General features: G+C 42.6%; 1 protein-coding gene across 1 annotated transcript in view; it reads left to right on the top strand.

Annotated features, from left to right (window-relative positions):
- SYNE3 (spectrin repeat containing nuclear envelope family member 3) overlaps positions 1-21,563 on the top strand; it is a 173,929-nt gene that overhangs the window by 131,129 nt on the left and 21,237 nt on the right. The window contains exons 13-15 of the mRNA XM_086937736.1: positions 9,440-10,607; positions 12,855-13,010; positions 17,608-17,763. Of these exons, the coding sequence (XP_086793862.1) occupies positions 9,440-10,607; positions 12,855-13,010; positions 17,608-17,763 (1,480 nt within the window). The remainder of the gene's footprint in view (positions 1-9,439; positions 10,608-12,854; positions 13,011-17,607; positions 17,764-21,563) is intronic.

Here is a 21,563-nt window from a genome sequence, read left to right as displayed (position 1 = left end):
GTGCAGAGGAAATGCCAGCTTCCTGTCTACTCTCTTAATTGCGGTAATTGTATCAATAATTATAGAGCGGGAAAACAGAATGTGCAAAGTGGAAGTAGTACAGAGAGAGGCAATTGGTAGAGGTGCAGCTAAGTCCTGTTCTATGAGTAGCCATAAAGGAATATGGTGGGATGGGGGAGAGAACCATAAGGCCCCCTGAGAGGCCAAAAAAGCCGTCTGGTATTTTTCCCAGTCCGGGAAATTACAACCCCCCATATCACAGGGTCTACGTAAATATTTATATGCTAATCGAGCGCGTTTGCCATTCCAAAGAAATTTGGCGGTGATACCATCGATTTCCCGAAAAAAAGAGTCGGATAATTTCATCGGAATCATGGATGAGACAAAATTAATAATCGGCGTGATCATCATTTTTAGGGTTTGTAGGCGACCCCACCACTAAATATGTTTCGGAGACCATGTATCCAGAAGACGACGAACTTTAGTAAGAGTTTGAGATTCATTATAGGCAACCGTGGTATGTAGCGTGGAACAGAAATAGATGCCTAGATATTTGAGATGGGTAGATTGCCACTTAAAGCCAGCCGAACCCATATGAGCAGGAAAACAGTAGGCATTTAAAGGGAACATTTCTGTCTTATCTCTGTTTAGAGTGTATCCGGATACTTTAGAGAACAAAGAAATGGTGTCAGAGATAGCAGGGATGGCCAACGCTATATCATCTGAGAAAATGAGAACATCGTCAGCGTAGGCAGCGGTTTTAAGACAATGAGGGCCAAAAGAAAATCCTTTGATATCAGGATGTAAATCAATCAGCCGAAGGAGAGGATCAATAGATAACAGAAACAAGAGAGGGGATAAGGGACACCCTTGTCTCGTGCCCTGGCAAAGATTAAAAGAAGAGGATGTAGAACCATTAACCCTAATATTAGCTTTAGGTTGGGAGTATAAAGACATTACCATGTTAATAAAAGAGTCCCCGAGGTTATGTGCACATAAGACAGCTCGAAGGAAAGGCCAAGAGACCTTATCGAAGGCCTTTTCCGCATCGAGGGCCAAGGCCGCGGCAGGTAGTTGGGATCGCTTAGCCGCTCCAATAATATGACAGAAAGTGCGGATATTGTCTCTTGCCAGTCTACCCTTAACAAATCCAGTTTGGGAGGGATGAACTAGATTAGGAATAAAAGATTCTAGACGTTTAGCCAAGATTTTAGCAAAAATCTTCGCTTCCATATTAAGAAGCGAAATAGGGCGGAAATTCTTAGGATCTGAATGATCCTTACCTTCTTTCGGGATCACTACTATTGTGGCATCAGCAGCTGTACCAGAAACAGAACCATTACGAACGAAAGTGTCAAAAACAGCTTGTAGCTTAGGAACAAGTAGCGGGAGAAAGGTTTTATAAAATAATATCGGGTATCCGTCTGGACCAGGAGCTTTCCCCGAGCGGGTGGCCTTGATAGCAGCCGCTATTTCCTCCGGTGAGATAGGAGCATTCAGAGTAGAGCGATCTTCTTCTGAGACTGATTGAATCGGAATTGATTTTAAAAAGTCTTGGCACTTGTCAAAAGAAGCCTGGTTAGAGGGGGTGTATAATTTGTTATAGAAATCACGAAAGACTTCAAGAATTTCCTCAGTTTGGAATTTGGTAGAGCCAGTGTGATCTTTAATAGAAGAGATCTGGGAGGACTTATAGGAAGAATCTTGGAATTTTAATGTGGCAGCCAAGAGTTTCCCAGCGCGATTCTTTAAAAGTAACTTCTTGGACTTTTGCGCTTGGAAGCCAATATGAGCTCTTTTAGTGACAATAGTATTATATTTGTATTTTAGGAGCTTAATTTGTTGTAGGGTAGTCGGATCTTTGGTATGTCTAAAGGAGGCTTCCAGAGTTTTGATGTTAGAAGATAAGTCAGTAAGTTCCCCCTTAATCGCCAAGTTACGTTTGGACATGCATGCTATAACTTGGCCCCGAAAAGTACACTTAAAAGAGTCCCATAAAGTTATTGGAGAAGATACAGAATCCTCATTTTCACGGAAAAAAGTGTTTATATCCGTGGAAAATTTATCCACCTGGGAAGAGTCATGTAACACTTCCGTATTAAGTCTCCAGGAACGACCACGCGGTTTCGGCGCAAAGGTCGTGAGCGTAAAAGTGACCGCAGCATGATCAGAAATGACAATGGGATGAATCAGCGGAGAGGAAGAAGCTGAGACAAGAGAAGAGTGAACCAGGAGATAGTCAATACGAGAGAATGAGGAATGAGGGGAAGAAAAGAAAGAAAAGTCACTGCCAGTGGGATTATGGAGACGCCAAATATCATGCAATTGAGCAATGGAACACATGTTAATCATCTGTTTATGTGCTTTAGGCGGACGAAACTGAAATGCAGAGTTCCTGTCCAATAAAGGATCCATTGGTAAGTTAAAATCGCCACCAACAATGAGATTGCCAGCATGAGGGGTGTCATGCAATTTTTTAGAAATGGATTTCCAAAAGGCTGGATTATCAACATTCGGGGCATATATATTCATAACAAACAAGTCATGTTGTCCATCCGACAATTTAGATAAAAGCCAGCGACCCTCAGAATCATGTTCAGAAGAGATAATTGATAATCCTGAATTCCTCGAAACTAACATAAGCACACCATTGCGTTTACCAGAAGCATCAGAACAAGACACATCCGACACCCATTCTTTCTTTAAAAATAAAGCTTCTCTACTGGTAATTTTAGATTCTTGAAAGAGGACTAAGTCTGCCGAGAGCGACTTACAGTAATCCAAGATTTTAGATCGTTTCACTGGATGATTTAAACCCTTAACATTAAGGGATAATACATTTAAACCTGGCATGGAACACAGGGGGATACAAACGGAGACAGCATTGATGACAGACAAAGAACGGGGTGCAAAAAAACAGTGGACCAGCTATTAAGCAAAATAGATGTTACGGGAGCAACCATGTGGGAGAACCAGGAAAAAAGAAAGGCCAGAAGAGAAGAAAGACAAGAAGAGAAAAAGAGAAGAGGCAGAGGGGGAGGTCTAAAAGAGACCCATATCATGCAAGGGAGAACGTGGAAAGGGCGAGTAGGGGAACCGTATTAAGAGCAAAAGTTGGTAAGGAGAAACAGCCCATTATTAGAAAAAATCTCATTAAGATAAATAAACAATATGGAGAAACAGCCGAACTCAGTACACATACATTTTGAAAATGAGGAGCTGAGATGCTATAAGAGGAATAATACACTTCAGAGTAGATTAGCGATATCATAACATGAACAAGATCATATAGTGAAGAACAATAGAATAAAAAATGCAAGAAAAGCTTAATTATGCAGTAAACAACCTAAATAATATGTAAACATTTCATAAATACAGTAACGAATATGCACCGAAATCACATATTAATAATAACAACAATTACATATAACTATACTATAAAGTGGGATCGTAGAAGGAAAAAAGATAAGTGCAAGAGAGGAGCATGTAGAGACGAGGAGGAAACAGAGATGGAAGAGGAAAAGGAGCAGAAACAGTAAGGAGAAATCTACCCCGCTATACTAGAACGATACCTAGTATAAGGTAAAGATGAGAAAAAAAGTGCTAGTGAAAATAGAAATAGTATATTAATTACAACCAAGAAATCTGCACCCAATAACTATAACAAGGCAAGTACCATGTAAAGGATAGACCAGAAAAAGAGGCTGAGAGGACGGATTTGAGAAGGAAGAAGAGATTCAAGAGTAGTATGGAGAAGAGAAAGAAAAGAAAGTACAATAGCAGAGGAGCAAATTAGCGTGTAAACACTACTAGAAAGAAAGAAGAGGAATTTATCTTGAAAACAGCACAACCACAAGTATAGAGAGAAACAAATCAGGTCCCCGAGGCCCCAGGAGCCTGCGTCGTTGCTCTTTGAATCTCCATCTCTATTTCCTCCTGGTTGTCTAAGAACGTTGTCAAGTCTGCCGGTTCATCGAAGATCCTGGGACGTCCTTTATAAGTGATGCGAAACTTGGATGGACCTGAAAAGGAAAAAGGAATGCCCAAGTCGGTGAGACGTTTCCGAAGGTTCAAGAAGCCTTTCCGTCTTATGACTGTGTCTCTGGCAAAGTCTTGAGAAATGGATATGCGATGACCCTCCCAGTTGAGTTGTTTAATCTTGCGCATATGAGACAGAATCAGTTCAGTGTGTTGATGTCGTAAGGGCTTAAAAATGATTGCTCTTGGCTGGGTGGCTGCCTTGGAACGAAACGTTGGAACACGGTGTGCTCTTTCAATCTCAAAATCTCTGTGAAAAGATAGCTGGAGTGTATCCGGAATCCAATGAGATAGGAACTCAATCATAGAGGAGGATGATTTCTCTGAGTCCTCCGGTAGGCCAAAAATACGGAGATTGGATCTCCTATGACGGTCTTCCTGCTCCGTGAGGTCTCTGCGCATCGCCACCATAGAACGCTCCAGTTGAGAAAGGGACCTGGATTGCTTTTGCATCCCATCCTCTGCGGAACTTATTCGTGTTTCTGTCGCTGATACACGAAGAGAAAGGGCTTTAAAGTCATTCCGGATAGCAGAGACTTCCACTTGCAGTAAGTCAGTGTTAGTTTTTGTTGACTGCGCAATTTCATGAACTTCATTCAGGCGCGCCAAAATGGTGTCCAATGTGGAAGCATTGTCTGCCTGAGGAGATTCAGGCGTCGGAGAGACTGACTTAAGTCTTTTTAAAGATGCGCCCAGGTCCTTAGAGTCCTTGCTGTTCAAGGACCGACTCATAATGACAGTGACGTAGCAGGAGCCTGAGAGAATACACTGGAATAGGCTAGAACACCAAAGTTGCGCAAAATATGTAGATTCAGTGTGAAAAAGTGGCAGTTTACGCAGAGCAAGAGTAGCTGTTCAAGTATGAGCAAAGTTGCGTAGGAAATCACCTCAATAAAGCAAAACGGACACCTCCATGAAGAATGTGAGAGAAAAAATAAAAGCGAGCAGCTCAAAAAAACCAGCCAAGAAGCAAGAAAGTAACATCAAGAAAAAAGCATAAATGTTACCATTTCAGCCGTCGTGTGTAGAAACCCTCAGCCGAGCGCTGAATACTGCAAGTTTGTATTCGCTGCGGCGCCTCAGAAGTCCGATGACAGGAACGTCATGCGCGACAAAATGGCGGTCGCTCTTCAGGAATGCGAGCGCCTGTGAGGGATAATTCAGGAAACATATCCTCGGTGGCTGAGAACGCGGAAAAAACAGCGTCGTGAAGGTTACCACATGTTCCGCTGCTGGTGAGTGATGTTTCAGGTCAGAAGGGCACGAAGAAGCGGAAAGAAACGCTCTACGGGACCAACTCACCCCGGAGCTCAAGCGCGACACGCCATGCTACAGCGGCGCGCAAGCCACGCCCCATCATAAGTGTCTTTTGATAGAATGGGGATTCTGGACCCAGTGTCCACTAGCATCTCCACACTTTCTCCATTCACTTGAACATTACACTTTGGTTGATTCCGTAAATCTTCCTTGTTGATGATCGCCACAAGTAATGCTAAATTTTTCATCATTACACCGTCATCTGAGTCTTCCTTCGATATTGATTCTTCCCCTCTGAAGACCTTCTTAAAGTGAGAGGTTTCGCAAACCTTGAGGAAATGGCCTCTCTTTCTATATCCCTTTCAGACTATGCCTAAAGCAGGACAACCTCTGCTAGTTGCTAAGTGGGTACTGGACCTGCAACAATAGCATGCCAATTTGATGCTGATCAAATCTGAATTGCTATTTATGCTGTTCCTTCTGAAGTGGTTTGTCGACACTGCTCCTTCTTTGCGTATTAGATTGACATCTGCATGATGGTTATCAGGTTTGCGCAGTAACTTAACTACCTTAGCAGACCTCTCAATGCTCTTTAGAATAGAAATCACCTTCTCCATGGTTGGAGTGCTTTTCAAAACACCTGACCCTTTGGACCCAACTTTCTGTGGGTGGTCCTGGCACTTCAAAGAAGGTGCTGACCATAGTCACTTCATTCATTATGCAAGCGATGTTGACACCAATTAGGAATCAGACACTTACTGTAATTTAGATGTAATAACCGTCCATGAATGTGTTAAACATGCAGTGGAATAATGTGAAAATCCTCTGCATAACATTTGAGGTTTTGGCTCCCTCCGGTGTTCACTTGGAGTATTACTTTTAAAAAAATCTCATTTGGCTTAATCCACTCATTGCACCGTCCTTGAACTCCTCCCAGGGGCCAGTGGCACAGTTAGCAAAGTCGTTTTAAGGTCTGGTGTTTGCACATTGAGCATTTTTTGACAGTTTCCCCAAATATCTCGCTCTCAGGTTTAAATATTATACCACAAAACAGAAACTTCAAATCTTCCGACTCTAATCTTTCCTTCCTTCCACATTTCCAAGTGGTCAGGGGATGAGGACAGTTATTTGCTTTTTTAGCAGCAAAGGCCTGCCATATGCTCCCCATTGCTCTTCACTTTATAAACAGTGAATACCTTTTCCGAAAACAGCTCAGAACTTGGTTTTTCTCTACGCCATAGCACAGACAGATTGGCCAGTGCAATTTATCCCTGGTAGTGCCGGGATGCCCTTTGTCCATAAAGCCAGATTTTAACAAGGTCAATATCCTTGGCAAGAATCTCTTTCCCATCCTGATGCAGAATGTAGCTAATGTAATATACTAACACCATAACCCTTACAAAGTTGAAACACACGCAGAGGTATTAACACAACTCGAGAAATTTCGGAGTGGTAATGGAAGAGCAATTTTTGTTTCCCAAAATTTTCAGCCATCCCAGTTGCCATTTTACATCATCTTTTCACTAGTGCAAATAGAAGGTCAAACCAGTTTTCACCGTGTTTGTGGTTTATTAATTGGGAATGCTAACGGAATGGATTTTCATAGGGCAAATATGGCACAAGCTGATTTACACAATTTAGTGCTGCTTTCATAATAGTGAGTGGATCATACACCATCTCTGTGCTTTAAAGAGGACACGTTAAACTCTGTTTCAAAAGCAATTTGTTTAATTTTTTATCACTTCAATAGAAGACATTACAAAATCTGTTTGCTTCCTCTTTTAAAAGTGGAATATTATGGGTCAATATTTCATTAGTTAAATCTCTGTTCCTTTTTAAAAATGATTTATAACCAGCGCATGAGGTACAGATCATTTAATTTGACATTCAAATACCTCTAATTTTGCCCTGATGCAAAAAATCTTTCTATGGTAAGACCTGGAGAAAGGTCTGTGTTATGTTATGTAGATTTGTAGAGTAAACTATCTCCTGAGAGGGTATTGTGGTGCTGAGCAGGCGTGTGTCAAGCCATACCTATGGTTTAGTGAGACTACTCAAAAAGCCAGGTCGTTTCTTTCTTACAGTATTCAAGAAGTGAGGAGGGGCTTGTATGTATAGTGGCAGGTATGTCCAAACTTCAGGAGCAATGCAGGAGAAGGCCCGACTTGCAGATCTGGTTTTCCCTATGAGGGGTTTTGTGAAAGTAGGAGTCCAGATGAGTAGAAGTGTCTGGAAGGTTTGTGAATTCAGATGCGATTGTTGAGGTATGCTGGGCCAGTGTTATGTTATGCTCATCCCGCAATTTGAGATCCTCCCACCTCCATCTCTTGACTGTTCCTCCCTACAAGCTTTGTAGATCTGGTGGCCGGAGATTTGCTTACCTGGCCCCCAAGCTTTGGAACTCTTTCCCCCTCTCTCTTAAAACTTCTAACTCTCTAACTCTTTTTCGTAAGTCTTTAAAAACTTGGCTCTTCCCTCAATCTGGCTAGTCTTTCTGTCCCCTCTATTTCTAACCAGCGCCAGGAAACCCATGGTGTCAGTGCGCTCTATAAGCACCCCTTACGATACGATACGATGTAGCGCCTTGAAAGTGTGGGGGAGTCAGTGGCGTAGCAAGACCTACTGCCACCCAGGGCGACCCCTGAGTTTACCGCCTGGTGCAGGTAAGAGCAGAGGGGCCAGGGGGAGGGGAGAGGATGTGATGGAGGCCGACAGGCTATTTGTTCGCGGGGGAGGGGTGGTAGTCGAAAGACATGACTTGCTCACCTCTGCCGCCCCCAAAAAGAGTGCTGCCCTGTGCGGACCCCCGCTACGCCACTGGGGTGAGTAGTTTGAATTGTGCTTGTTTAGGAAGTTGGATCCAGTGAAGCTCCTTCCGGTGTGGTGTGATGTGAGTGCGGCCAGGGAGGTTGAAAGTGATTCAGGTTGCTGAGTTCTGAATGATCTGCAGCCTTCTGGTGAGTCGTTTGTTGATCCCGTCTTTAGAGGGCGTTTCCGTAGTCCAGCTTGTTTGTCATTAGGGCATGTGTGACAGTTTGCTAGGTGCTGATTTGGATCCATTTGAAATCTTCCTCAGCATCTTCAGGGTATGGAAGCATTGACTTGGGCGGTCATGTCGAGTTTGGTGCGATGATGATCCCGAGATTCTTGGCGTGGGTGATGGTCCTAGCTCTATTGGCCACCAGATGGAGTTCTACAGTAATGTGTTCCTCCGGAAGATAACAATTTTGGTCTAATCACTGTTCAGCTTTAGATATTTGGTCTTCATCCAGTGGGCAATTTCAATCATGTAGGCATTGAACTTGACCCGGGTATCGGGCATGTTGTCTGTGGGGGAGAGAATGAGTTGTGTGTCATCGGCCTAAGAGAGGACATTGATGTTGTGAGAGCTAATGATGCTGGTTAGAGGGAGCATGTATGAGTTGAAGAGGGTCTGGCTCAGGGATGATCCTTGCGGAGCTCTACAGATGAGGTCATGGGTGTTCGAGGTGTATGGTGCCAGCCTGACTGACTGCTTCCTTCCAGTCAGGAAGGAGCAGATCCAGTTGGCATGCAGGTCCTTGGATTTTGATGTTATGAAGGCGTTGGATGAGTATGGGTGGGAGACTGTGTCAAACTCTGCGTAGAGGTCCAGGAGGAGTAGGGCAGTCATGTATTCTGTGTCCAGAATCATGTGGATGTCATCCGTGGCCAAGATTAGGGCAATTTCCATGGTGTATTTGGGTTTGAAACCAGATGGAGTTGTGTCGAGTAGTTGGTGGTTGTTGAGGTATTCGATCAGGTGTCTGGTGATGATATTCTCAAAGATCTTGGCTGTGAATGGTAGCACCATTCCATTACACCGACAGCTAGGGAGATACAAAAGTTTGTTTCCTATTGCACCATTGCAAAGAGTGTTGTTTATAACAAGTGTCACATTCTTTACCTAACTCTAAGATACTCATTCCGCAAGGCTCCCACCAGTTGCATTTGTGAATGCTAAATCTAATGCTGTCCAATCAAGTGTCCTGCGAAATCTAGTGCATAGAGAAATTTGACCACTGTAGGAAAGGCTTGTTTAAATACTTTTTGGGGATTAGTGAATTATTTAAATCACCCCATCTGCTAATGTATAATTTCATTTCTTTGCTTTTATATTTACTAGGTTTCACAAAGGAAATCAGCTAGACCAAATTGAGATGGATGCTGGGAAAACTGATGAGAAAAGTAAGGACAAGCCTAGGTTTCCCTCTCTCTCAAAGGACAACAGTGATGGAACTGGGAAGAGAATTGATACTGAAAGAGAACAGGACATGGAAATAACTTCTTCTAGTGATGACTGCAATGGAAGTAAGAAGAGGGTGACTTTTGGTAGAGGAGAACATGGAATGGAAATAACTTCTTCCAATGCTGACATTAATGGAAGAAAGGAGAAATTGACTACCGAGAGAAGACAAAAGGAAATGGGATTAACACCTTCTCTGGAAGAGTTTGAAAGGATAGGCAACAACATTACCATACGAGGCAGTGAACAGGGAACTGCTTTCATCTCTTTAGGAGACAACATTGATGGAACAAGGAAGAGAATCACTGCTGGGACACATGAACATAGAATTGGGTTTGCATCTTCCTCAGAGGATGAAATGAGTACTCCTCGGAATGAAACTGATGCAGGGAGAAGGACATTTGGGTTAACATCTCATTCTGTGGCAAAAAGTAAATTGTCTGAAAAGAACATTCATGAAAGAGATAGTAATCCAGACACCAGGTTAACCTCTCCCACAGACCATGGTATTACTGTACCTGGGAAGCAAATATTTGCAGCTCGACATAACTGCAAACTTGAGTTCACTTCTGAGGCAGAAAGAGCTGACAATAAAAATCGGTCACAAGGAATTCGACAAGCTGCTGGGATAGGCTCTTCGTCGCTACAGGATATAACTGCACACAAAGAAGTAACTGAAGAAGGGGGAATTGAATGGACAATTGGGCAAGGCACCCACGGTAGTGGTGCAGCAACAGAATTGGAGATGAATATAGAAGCATCAAGAGGAGAAACAGGACATGAGTTGTCCTTTTTCAATGATGATGAAATGATAGCACTTAGACATCGAATGGGAACAAGGGGGCGAAAACAAGCCGGTACCTCTTCTCAAACTGAGGGTAATATTCTGTCAGCCAGAGAGAAGATGCCTGTAGTTGATGGAAAAGAGGCAGATGAGCTTACCTCTTACTCGGAGGGTGCAGATGAAAGTAAATGGACAGTACAGTTTCCCTCTTATGCTGGAAAAGGAATGACTACATTTTCTGATCATATCAAAGGAACACAAAAGGTGGAACATCTTTCTTTGCTCAAATGCATTTTCACCATAGCCATGAAAAATGTGATGTGTTACATAAAGTTTGATTAACATAAACACCTAAAGTTCTTAGATGTTTCGAAAGTCCGTTTAGTGTACACTTGGACACTAGATCAAATTTTTCATTAACATAGGAATATTTGGTACCAGGCATTACTATCACCTACCAGTGCCACCTCATGAAATTATTGATTTAAGTAAAGGTTTCACCCACTGCTTACCTGTGATGAGTGGATTTCATCAAATCTGGTCGAGCAACTTAAGGGGTAAATGTATTAAGCAATAGAATATCTCACTGTAGGTTAACAAAACAATATATGCTTACATTTTATTTTAATAAAGTATAAATAGTCAAAGTTTTATTGACCTGGGAAAAAACATGGTAGCTTTTTTAGATGTTGGAAGAAAGATTTTGTGAAATAAAATATATAGATTGGCATGTGTAGACGAAAACACTTTAACCTGCTCGGCACATGTAAAACTGATAAATGAACGCAGGTTGGTTTATGTCAGATAGTTTAATACAAAAATGCCAATATGCACAAATACTGTGGCAAACATGTTAAATATCTGGTAATATATAGTGATACTGTTATCTGTGAGTGGATCACTAAGAGGCTCTTTGTAGAGGTTGAAGAAGACAGGAGACAGTATGGAACCCTGGGGTGATGCACAGGTGCTAGGGATCTTTTGGGACCTGGCGTGCTCATGTGAATAACCTGGTGTTGCTTGGGAAGTTTGGAGGAAAACCATTGAAGGACATTTAAAATGAATCCCATTGCAGACTCTAGGGTGAGGATGAGGGTTTCATGGTCAACTGTATCAAAAGCAGCAATATCAGGAGGATGGGGTCCTCTTCATCTGTGGTCAGGAGGGCATTGTCTATGTTACGTAAGGTAGCCGTGTCCTTATTGCAGTATAATCTGAAGCCAGAATGATAATCAAGCAAAATATAGTTAGCACTGATCATTACTTGGACTTGAGTGTAGACTGGTTTTTCAATGATCTTGCCAATGATGGGTAAGTGAGTGATGGACTTGTAGTTGGCCAAGTTATCAGGGTCTAATATAGGTTTCTTGAGAAGTGAGATAACCTGGCACAGCCCACAGGTTGGATTGTAGCCTGAGGAAGGTAGACATCTAGGATGTTTGTGGATGTGGGCTTAAATTATGTTTCTATAACGAAGAGGGCATCAAGCTTTGCAATATCCAATGCATGGTACTTCGAGTACTGCACAGCAAGCATATATGTGGAGTTAAGTATAGTAAACATGATTTTGTGTTAGCTTATGGGCTATTTTGACTGTCGATATTTTTGCCACAATATTTTGGCAGGTCAATATTAAATCCTTGATTTTCTGGTAACCTGAGAATTATCAAGCACATATTTTTGCTGGGATGTGTGTGCAGATTTGCTATACTAGCCTGTTTTTCGAGAAAGCCTGCCACCAAAGTGATTTTGTAATTACAGCTGCATTTCCATTGAAAAAAAGCATTACATATTTATGGAGGCTTCTGATTTTTCATAGTATGCATGAATATATCTACAAGCTCTTTTCAGAAAATCCCCCTTTTATACCCTTTCTAACTCTATTCGAACAAAAGCTCAATTTCATGATTTTTTTCAACACAAATTTAAGGCATGCTCTATTTCAATCTCCCAATTACGTTTATAAACATAGGGAGATCATCGAAGTTCGTGTTCTGGGGTATAGACACTGTAATGAGCATATTTCATGCTATAACCCGCATGCAGAATTGATTGTGAAATGGTGTACAAATTACGTGCATAATTTCGAAAGAATTGTCAGTGTCAACACCTTCATGCCTCATTACATCCATGTGGTTAAAGTCAACAAAGATATTCATTAATCTCAGATGATATATTTTCTTACACAAACTCTTCACAAAACCTTTCAAAATCAGTTCAAGTCTAGAACAATTCTTGCTTTTAATTATCTTATTTTTTTCTGAAACTTAATTTGAGACATGTTTCATCTATTTAACACTTGCCGCTTGGCAGGTGTGTTGGGGCACACACTTTGCAGGCGTACTCCGTGTTTAATACGTAATTATTTACTGTTTAGTACATTTAATAATTCCTCATTAGAAATGCAACCATAGTGCACCAACTCACTTGAGTCACTAAAACGTACAGTCATATCAATGACTTGTAGGAGACTGTGGTAAACCAATTTCTCTCTTTCATCATATAATGCAGCTGCCTGTTCCAGGTGTGAAAGATGGTGCTGATTACAGTAGGCTCATCAAGGAGTTTGAGGAATGGTTACAAATGGAAAATACCAAACTGAACAAGATTCTCACAAGAACCTCCACGAGTGATGAAGATATGGAAGCAAGGCGCCAGAAGTTGCTGGTGTGTAAAGCCATGTGACATGTTGTTAAAATGTTTATCATATATTGAATTTAAGCAGCCTTTTTGAACTCATTACATACTATGATCAGGCCTTTTACATTTTTTACAGAAGATTTCTTACTTTTCTGTCTTAACCTGTAGTTGTACTTGCTAGACTTATAGATATACTAAGAGGCAAAACATGAATGTGTTGTTGTCCATTTATCATTATGGTGATAATTTAAGTACCCTATATGTGTATTACGATTTTTAGGTCGAGCCTGGGCAGAGCATGCTCTGCTCTGCGAGGCATGCTGAATTCGAGTATGGAATTAAAGCCCCGCCCGGTCTCCACCCATATTTTTCATTGGCTTGTGTCATTGTCCTTCGTAAACGACGGCTTCTGATTCGTTAATAGGCTTGCTAATCCCTCCTTAGTACTCCTTGTCTTAATTTGTAACCTTCCATGGGGACTGTCCCTTTTACTTCTGTTATTACACGGTATGTCTCTTTTAGTCCGTAACCACTATTTTTTTAAAGAGGTTCTCCTACTGAAGGCACATCCTGCTTTCCTGGAACATCCAGTGGCCATGCACGCTTTCACTTTCCAAGCAGCCCGGGACAATAGCAGCCGCTTCTTTAAAATTAAATAGGTCGCGCATTTACAAGAGTTTGAGCTATTGGCATTTTAAATGACAATGGCTTTTATTTATGTGTTATTTATAAAAAGATATACATGAATAGTATTTTCATTTACAATGCCACTAGCTTACACTCTCACAAATGTGAGACCTATTGCATTGCAAATGCTTGTTATTTTGAGATGAGTAAAATAGGCAAAGGGTCTTGTTACTCAAGGATGGAAGTTCTCGTCCAGCGGAAGGAAAGGCTACCATCAATATGAGTTACCACCACTTTACATACTCCTTCCTGTCGGAATTATCCACTGGCATAAGCTTCTGACCTTAACAGCAACATGCAGGTGGGTGGGCAGCACCTTGTTTGTATGGTGGCATCAATTTCCAAATCTGGTTCTTCCCATTTTCACCTCTGACTTCTACTGCCGGGTTGGCTTTATGCAACCGGAAGTGAGGGCCAATACACCACCAGTAAATAGAGCAGCTTTGTATTATTTTATTCATCTCTGATTTATGTAAGCGGGCTTTAGCAGATCTCCTTGAAACCTACTGTCACCTAGGCGAGGTCCTGGCAACTGTTTCCGACCTTTGTGCATCTTTTCCTGCCGACGGGCATTTCACCGCCTGCGCTGCGTAATATTTACGCGGTAGATGCAGCTGACAGAATACCCATTGACCGGTGGGAAAGGAGGAGCACGGGGGTGCGGGTACCCTCCATAAATAACAAAAAATATCATGGTGCAATCGCCGCAGGGCAAACCCCCATGCCCCTGTGCATCTGTGTCTTCCCCTCTGTGAAATATCTGCAAATTTTTGTCCACTATATCCACCCTAGGGTTAGCAGTAATGTTATATGTCCCTTCTGCATAAAATTGGACTGCTAGATTAGAAGCCACAGCCTTGATGTGAATTCTGACTAATGTTCCACAATTCCGAAACATTCTGACTCCTAAAAGGTAAGCCAGCATCAGTGAGGAATATCTAGCTCATCTTTAGTAACCTGGATCAAGCAGTCTGGCTCTTCTCATAGAATGGGTGTGGTACTTGTGCAACAACTCCAAAACCACAATATTGTGGGGAAATTAACAGACATTGTATAACTCCCCAAACAAAGTTAGTAAACAAAAAATAAATAAATCTTCATGACATAGAGAAAACACAGATATAGTGATCAAGAATTACTGCAAAGGCAAAAATGTCCAGTTACAATCAGTGGGAAAACCAATGTTAGGATATAAGGTGTGGTAGATCCGGGCCTTAGGCCTCTTTCTCTGCTGCTCACAATAGACTGTGCGTGAAATCGTTTGGGCCCAGAGTGGATTTTTTTAGAAGGGGTGGAATCTCTTCTCTTGTGTCTTGGAGGCATCTTCTTGGAGGGATTTCATGATGGAAGATGGCAGAATGCTTTTTTTTGTAGCAGGTGGCCTTGAGGGAGTTCGCGTTATCTGATTTCAGTGTGCTAGATGAGGCTGATGGCTGCCCCCTTGGATATGGAACCAGGGGAGGGTGGAGGCAGTGTGTCTGATGTTGATAGGGGTTCTGATGCTATTAAACATCTCAGTGTAGAAGTGAGTATTGGCCCTGCACTTGTCGACTGATGAGATTTGGTGGGCTTGGCTGAGGATTGGTGCCCTGCTTGACTGCCTTGAAGACTCCTCCACTTCCAGTGGTCACTTCATTGACGATATTCCGGTCAAAGTTGGCTTTAGCTGTGATAATAATGGGCCTTCATGCAGAACAAAATGCTTTGAGTTGGGTGTAATTAGTGGGGCATTCGTGTATGTGTATTTAGATGCCTAAATGTTTTGGTATTTTTTATATAGCAAACCTAGCTGTGGAGCAAAGGAGAGGTGTATGGTACATGACCCTAAAGAGATGTTAACTGTTTTAAGTGATTTCCTTTTAAGTGATGACATTTCTTCGCGGTCTATGAAGCCTTTGAATCGCAGAGCAGGAAAAGCAGACAAGCGTCTCCCCAATCCCCATGTGAGCATAGTCCACAAGGAGGAGCCCGTTTTGAGACTATCTCAGACTTGCCAGAGACTTAGCAGGGTAAACTGAGATATATGGGACCCCTACTTTTATCTGAGATGTCAAAACAAGCATTTCAACGTATAATTTTGTTATTTAACACTGCGTTTGACCCAGAAGACACTAAAAGCAAGGGAATTATTATGGAGATTAGAAATGTTTGAGTACAAAGTAACGTTTTGTTAAAAAATTCCAGAGCCTACATTTCAATTTCTCAAAATGTTGTACAAATGTACATCCTTTAACCTCCTCATATATCACCTTTAGTCAGCGATGGTAAGTTCAACCCATATTGATCTACTGTTGAGGATTCAGGGGCAAAGCAGTGTAATGTGCCCCAGAATTCAAGAAGATTCTCGTTGAGCCACTAATTTCCTCGGCTTTTACGCACTGTTTCACTCTAAAGCATGAGTTCAACCTTATTACCTTCCTCTCTACACAACAGGCCAACATTTGAAAAAATATACTTGCCTGAGGTAAGGAGAACATTGATACATTGACTTTGCATGTTAATATAGCCAATACTAGGCTTTCATATAATATTTCTGAATGTGAATAACAGGAAAAATATATATGTTAGTATTTTATGGGTTACGCAAATGCAAATCATCTTGACCATCTTGTAATAAAAGATTTTTATCTATGAATTCATCTCATATAAAATTCCATGAGATTTGGGTTCATGGGTCGTAAAGGGTGGAATTCAGAACCTGCGGTGTTGGGAGGCAGAAGAAGATCATGTTCATAAAGCAGGAATTTTTAGTCTTTTAAATTGCATGTCCATATTTACAGTTCCATTAAAATGCAGCTATTTTGATTTTTAGAAGTGAGGATGTTAAGGGTTTTTGTCAGAGTCTCCTGATTTTCAGTAATATGCCAAAGCTGGGATTAGGCCCAGATTCCCAAATTCCAAAATTGGAAGTTTAGCACCAGACTACATCGGTATTTCTTGTATTGCTTGTCTGTGGAGGACTTTGGAGTACCTTAGTACTGAAGGTTAAAATCTGAAGGATCATGTTTTCAGTGGTGCGTGTATTGGTGCTATAAGGTAATTCAGCATAGTATTGTGTATGTTGAGGAGTTTGTTGACATCTGATGTCAACAAACTCCTTTTGGGAGTTGGAGAGCTAAATGAGCATTCTTGGAGGTAGCTATATTCCATTGCATTTTAGAACTTTTTATTGCATCTTCGTAAGTGCAAGAAAGTAATGGCCTATTACTTACTGGTAATCTTCATTACTCCTGGTCCCGTTGTCCTGGTCCCATTCCTAACTTGTGGAGATGGTCATCTCAGCTCATCATGAGGCACAGTGGCGCTGTGCTTATGACGAGCTGAGCTGAGCTCGTCATAACCGCCGCGGAACGCCCACAAAGGGATAATTCCCCTGCTGTGCTGGGCATTCCATTGAGCGGGTGTGGTCATGACGAGCTCAGCTCGTCATGAGCACAGCACCACCGTGCTGCATGACGAGCCGAGCTCGTCACAAGCACTGCGGTGCCTCGTGCGGCCCCCTCCCCCACGCGCCGCGGGGGAGCCCCGCGGCAAAGGGGTTAAGTAATAGAGATGGGGCATGGTCTGTCCACTTTGGGCAAATCTGCAACGTTTGTGGCAGAATTAACCTGATTTGTGCATGGATATCTCCCTTTTGAAATTTAAGAGATGAGCTAAAAGTTATGAATTGCTTCTCCCAGGTCACAAAAGTAACAACCCCATTTGTTAAGAATTGTTGACAGTAGCATTTCATTTATGTTCTTGTACCTTTTGTTATTGTTTGGGTGGATTATTAACAGTGTTTTTGTCATCTGTTTGATGAACCGCAATTAGCTAAAATGCAAAGAAATCAACAAAGTGATGCTATACGTGAAGCAATCTAAATTAAATGTTCTCTGGATGTTTGGTGTAAAAGGGTCAGGAAAAAAATGTCAAGCATGTTGATCTCAATCTTCAGGTACTGCAGTCCCGTGTTCCAGAGGGGCAGCGCCTTTTTGAAGCTCTGCGTCATTATCGCCCAGCTATGGGGATCACTGAGGATTTGAGGATGGAAGATTTGCGCTATCATTGGATGCTCTACAAATCTAAATTAAAAGACTCCAGCAGTATTTCGGTAAGAAAGAAATGCTCATTGCTTTATTGTTTACAGTTAAAAGGGGGCGAGACAGAGAATTTAGGGTGAAGGCCGAGTCAGTGGTCAATCTTGGCATTAGGATCCAGTGCACGGACCGAGCCCGCCAAAAATGTGTGAATACTGAAAAAAATGTGTAAATGACATAAATTATGCAAGTTGTGATAATTAGATGTACAGATCAACCAAGATTCCTTAAAATGTATACTACATGTTTATTTACTAAACATTTGTGTTTCAACTTTCATTGACAATAGCTGTAGTTTGGTTTTTTAAGGTTAGTACTTCAAGATGAGAAGGTTTTGGGCATGGCTACATACTATATGTTATCAGTATTACTGAGCAGCTGCCTGCTGCGTGTGTCCTGCATTAGACGGGTCTGTCCTAATTCCCACATCCAGTAGACCGATACACTAAATGTCCTGATTTTTGCCTGTCTTGGGATGATGCAGGCTCAATGACTTTAGAAGCCCTCTCAGAAGAGAGGTACATTTGCTCAGAGCTTCTAATCAAAGGATGAAATTTAAATGGGCTGGCAGTGATGAGTGCTTGCTTGAAGGGTCTCCAACTCAGGCATTTAACACGACCTTTAAAGAGAAGCATGCAAGTGGCAGAATATGTTGACATGTTAACTGGGAGGGAATTGCAGCAAAACAAAGAGTTTCTTCTTAGCAGCGACTTATCCTTTAGAGTAGTTAATAGCAAGTGTTACCATCTGGGGCCATATTATGCTAAGTGCCCCAAGGGTGTATCGGGCATGTGCGCCCATGTTGCGTGCTCCAGGTACACTGGTATTACAGAAAGGGCTGCAGACTGTTGTGCGGCCCTTTCTGTAATACAACTAGCGCTGGGGCACATATATCTCCAGTGCTATCACTAGAGGGTGTTCCCTCATTCACATAGGGGCGTGACCCCATGCAAATGAGGGAATCCCTTTGGCTCTGCGCCCTCTGCGCTGGCATTGAGACAAAAAAGCTGTCGTGTTGTGGTTCGTTTTTAGTACTTAACTGCTCAACCGCAGCGGCAATTCCACCGCAGTGCGGCAGTTTAGCGAATTGGGCGGGCTGCATCGGCCAACGGACGTGCGCAGCACTACGGAGGTAGTGCTCGCAATGACCATTGGCCGACAGAAGCATGGAAGGGGTTAACTCAAGTGCTTGTGTTTTGAGCCACACGTGCTCCAATGCACATTTGTTTGTTTGTTTTCAGGACTTAACACGAGCGCTTGTTAAGTATTAGTTTGTTTTCAGCACCTAACACAAGCGCTTGTGTATTGAGCCGCACTGTGCTCCGACACACATTTTTGGGGTTGTTTTCACTACGTAACTAGGGCGCTGTTTTTGTTGGTTTTAACCACCTAACAGGAGAGTTTGTGTTTTTAGAGGTGGGCTCTGACGTGCATTTTTTCTTTGTTTTCAGCACTTAACACAAGCGCCACTCTTCTTGCAACTTCTATCTGTAGTGTATTAATTTCTACAGAGTATGGAGCTTTCCTCAAGCAGTGTTCTAGGATTTTTTTTAGGCACAAGGAAAACAAAGTGATTTGTCTAAAATCCCAGGATGTTGAGCAGAATCAGGGACTGGAGTTTCAATTGCTAGTTCCAAAGTAAGCAGCTTTGGTCGTTATGCCACATCCTCTCCCTATCCCATTGATGAACACAGTTCACTGTTTTCATCTCGCCCTCTTGTGTGATCTGTGGGTGCTGCAGAAACACACAGATGCTATTTAATGATTGTTACCAAATGCCAATCATGTTGCTTTGATGGTTGTATTACGCCGAGGGATGTCCTAATATACCAATAGACATGCTTCAGTCAGTCTCCTTGTTGGCAGTGTAAACTGCCTCCTGAGAGCTTGTGAATAGGCTTGGGCGGTAAATTCCATTCCGCTCACGGAATTTGGGTAATTTTGCGTTCTGCGCAGAATGCGGAATTGCCAAAAATTCAGAGATCTGCGGCTCTGTGGAATTTTTTGCTTGTTCGCACTTTCAAAACGCGTGTTTGCAAGACATTTCCCTCCGAGCGCGCAAACAGCATTTGCGAATGGGCGGAACAAGCAATTCCACGTGTTCCCGGATCACTGCGTGCTCGCAGAGATTTTTTGCCGTTTCGCGAAGCTTTGCGTAGCGCGACTACGCAAATTCCACCCACACCTACTTGTGATGTTTTAGTTATTGACGCATCATGGATCCTGATGAAACTTGCAGCCAATGAGTGAGGTGGTCGCTGTAAATATGAACAAACTGGCTATTAAAGGTGGCGACACGTTATATTACATGGTATTTCAATCTAAAGGCAGCCAAGTGACTCCATGCTATCTGTGATATTTCAGCTCTGTCTAGCTTTTTAGTGAATGGCGTCTGCATGCTGAGATTTGTAGATACTTCCTTCCCATTATATGTGTTGACTTCCATGACCACTATGGAAAAGCAACAAACAATACAGTGCACAGATGGATATTCACTGACCAAACAAAAAAACACCAGATAACTATGACTCAGTAACATGAAAAACCCCAGATCGATACAAAGCAGCGAGCCTGTAGAAGCGTTGCGATGCCATACAAATGTAACAGCTGCTCTGTACAAACGTTGATGAGATAACAAAACAAATGTTTGATACTTTCAAGAGCCAGGAGGACTGGCTGAAGGTACCAGACAAGATATGCGCCAGGGAACAGCATTGCTAGTTTGGTGTATAAAAAACGTTCAAGATGTCCATTGCTGTCAACATGAATCACAGAGCTGTTTCTGCACCCATCTACTGTTGCATATACTAACCCTAAATAACTACAACAATGTAAACAGCAAAATAACTATTATCGGTTGTTTTAATAACGGGACTTCGTTCTTAATGCAGATCGTTGGCCCAATTTCCAGCTGTCTCACATGAATGCTTCCACCCCCCCATGAGTTCCAGCCATATCTCATGAATGCTTCCACCCCCCTCCCCCATGGGTTCCAGCCATATCTCATGAATGCTTCCACCCCCCCATGAGTTCCAGCCATCTCTCATGAATGCTTCAACCCCCCCATGAGTTCCAGCCACCTCTCATGAATGCTTCAACCCCCCCATGAGTTCCAGTCATCTCTCATGAATGCTTCCACCCCCATGAGTTCCAGCCATCTCTCATGAATGCTTCAACCCCCCCATGAGTTCCAGCCATCTCTCATAAATGCTTCAACCCCCCATGAGTTCCAGACATCTCTCATGAATGCTTCCACCCCCCATGAGTTCCAGCCATCTCTCATGAATGCTTCCACCCCCCCATGAGTTCCAGCCATCTCTCATAAATGCTTCAACCCCCCCCCATGAGTTCCAGCCATCTCTCATGAATGCTTCAACCCCCCCCATGAGTTCCAGCCATCTCTCATGAATGCTTCAACCCCCCCATGAGTTCCAGCCATCTCTCATGAATGCTTCAACCCCCCCATGAGTTCCAGCCATCTCACATGAATGCTTCCACCCCCCATGAGTTCCAGCCATATCTCATGAATGCTTCAACCCCCCCATGAGTTCCAGCAATCTCTCATAAATGCTTCAACCCCCCATGAGTTCCAGCCATCTCGTCTGAATGCTTCCACCCCCATGAGTTCCAGCCATCTCACATGAATGCTTCCACCCCCCTCCCCCACGGGTTCCAGCCATCTCTCATGAATGCTTCAACGCCCCCATGAGTTCCAGCCACCTCTCATGAATGCTTCAACCCCCCCATGAGTTCCAGCCATCTCTCATGAATGCTTCAACCACCCATGAGTTCCAGCCATCTCTCATGAATGCTT

The sequence above is a fragment of the Lissotriton vulgaris genome, chromosome 9 (genome assembly GCF_964263255.1).
Source record: "Lissotriton vulgaris chromosome 9, aLisVul1.2, whole genome shotgun sequence".
NCBI lineage: Eukaryota > Metazoa > Chordata > Amphibia > Caudata > Salamandridae > Lissotriton > Lissotriton vulgaris.
The sequence above is the reverse complement of the archived record's forward strand: the minus strand, read 5'-3'. Positions and strand labels throughout refer to the sequence as shown.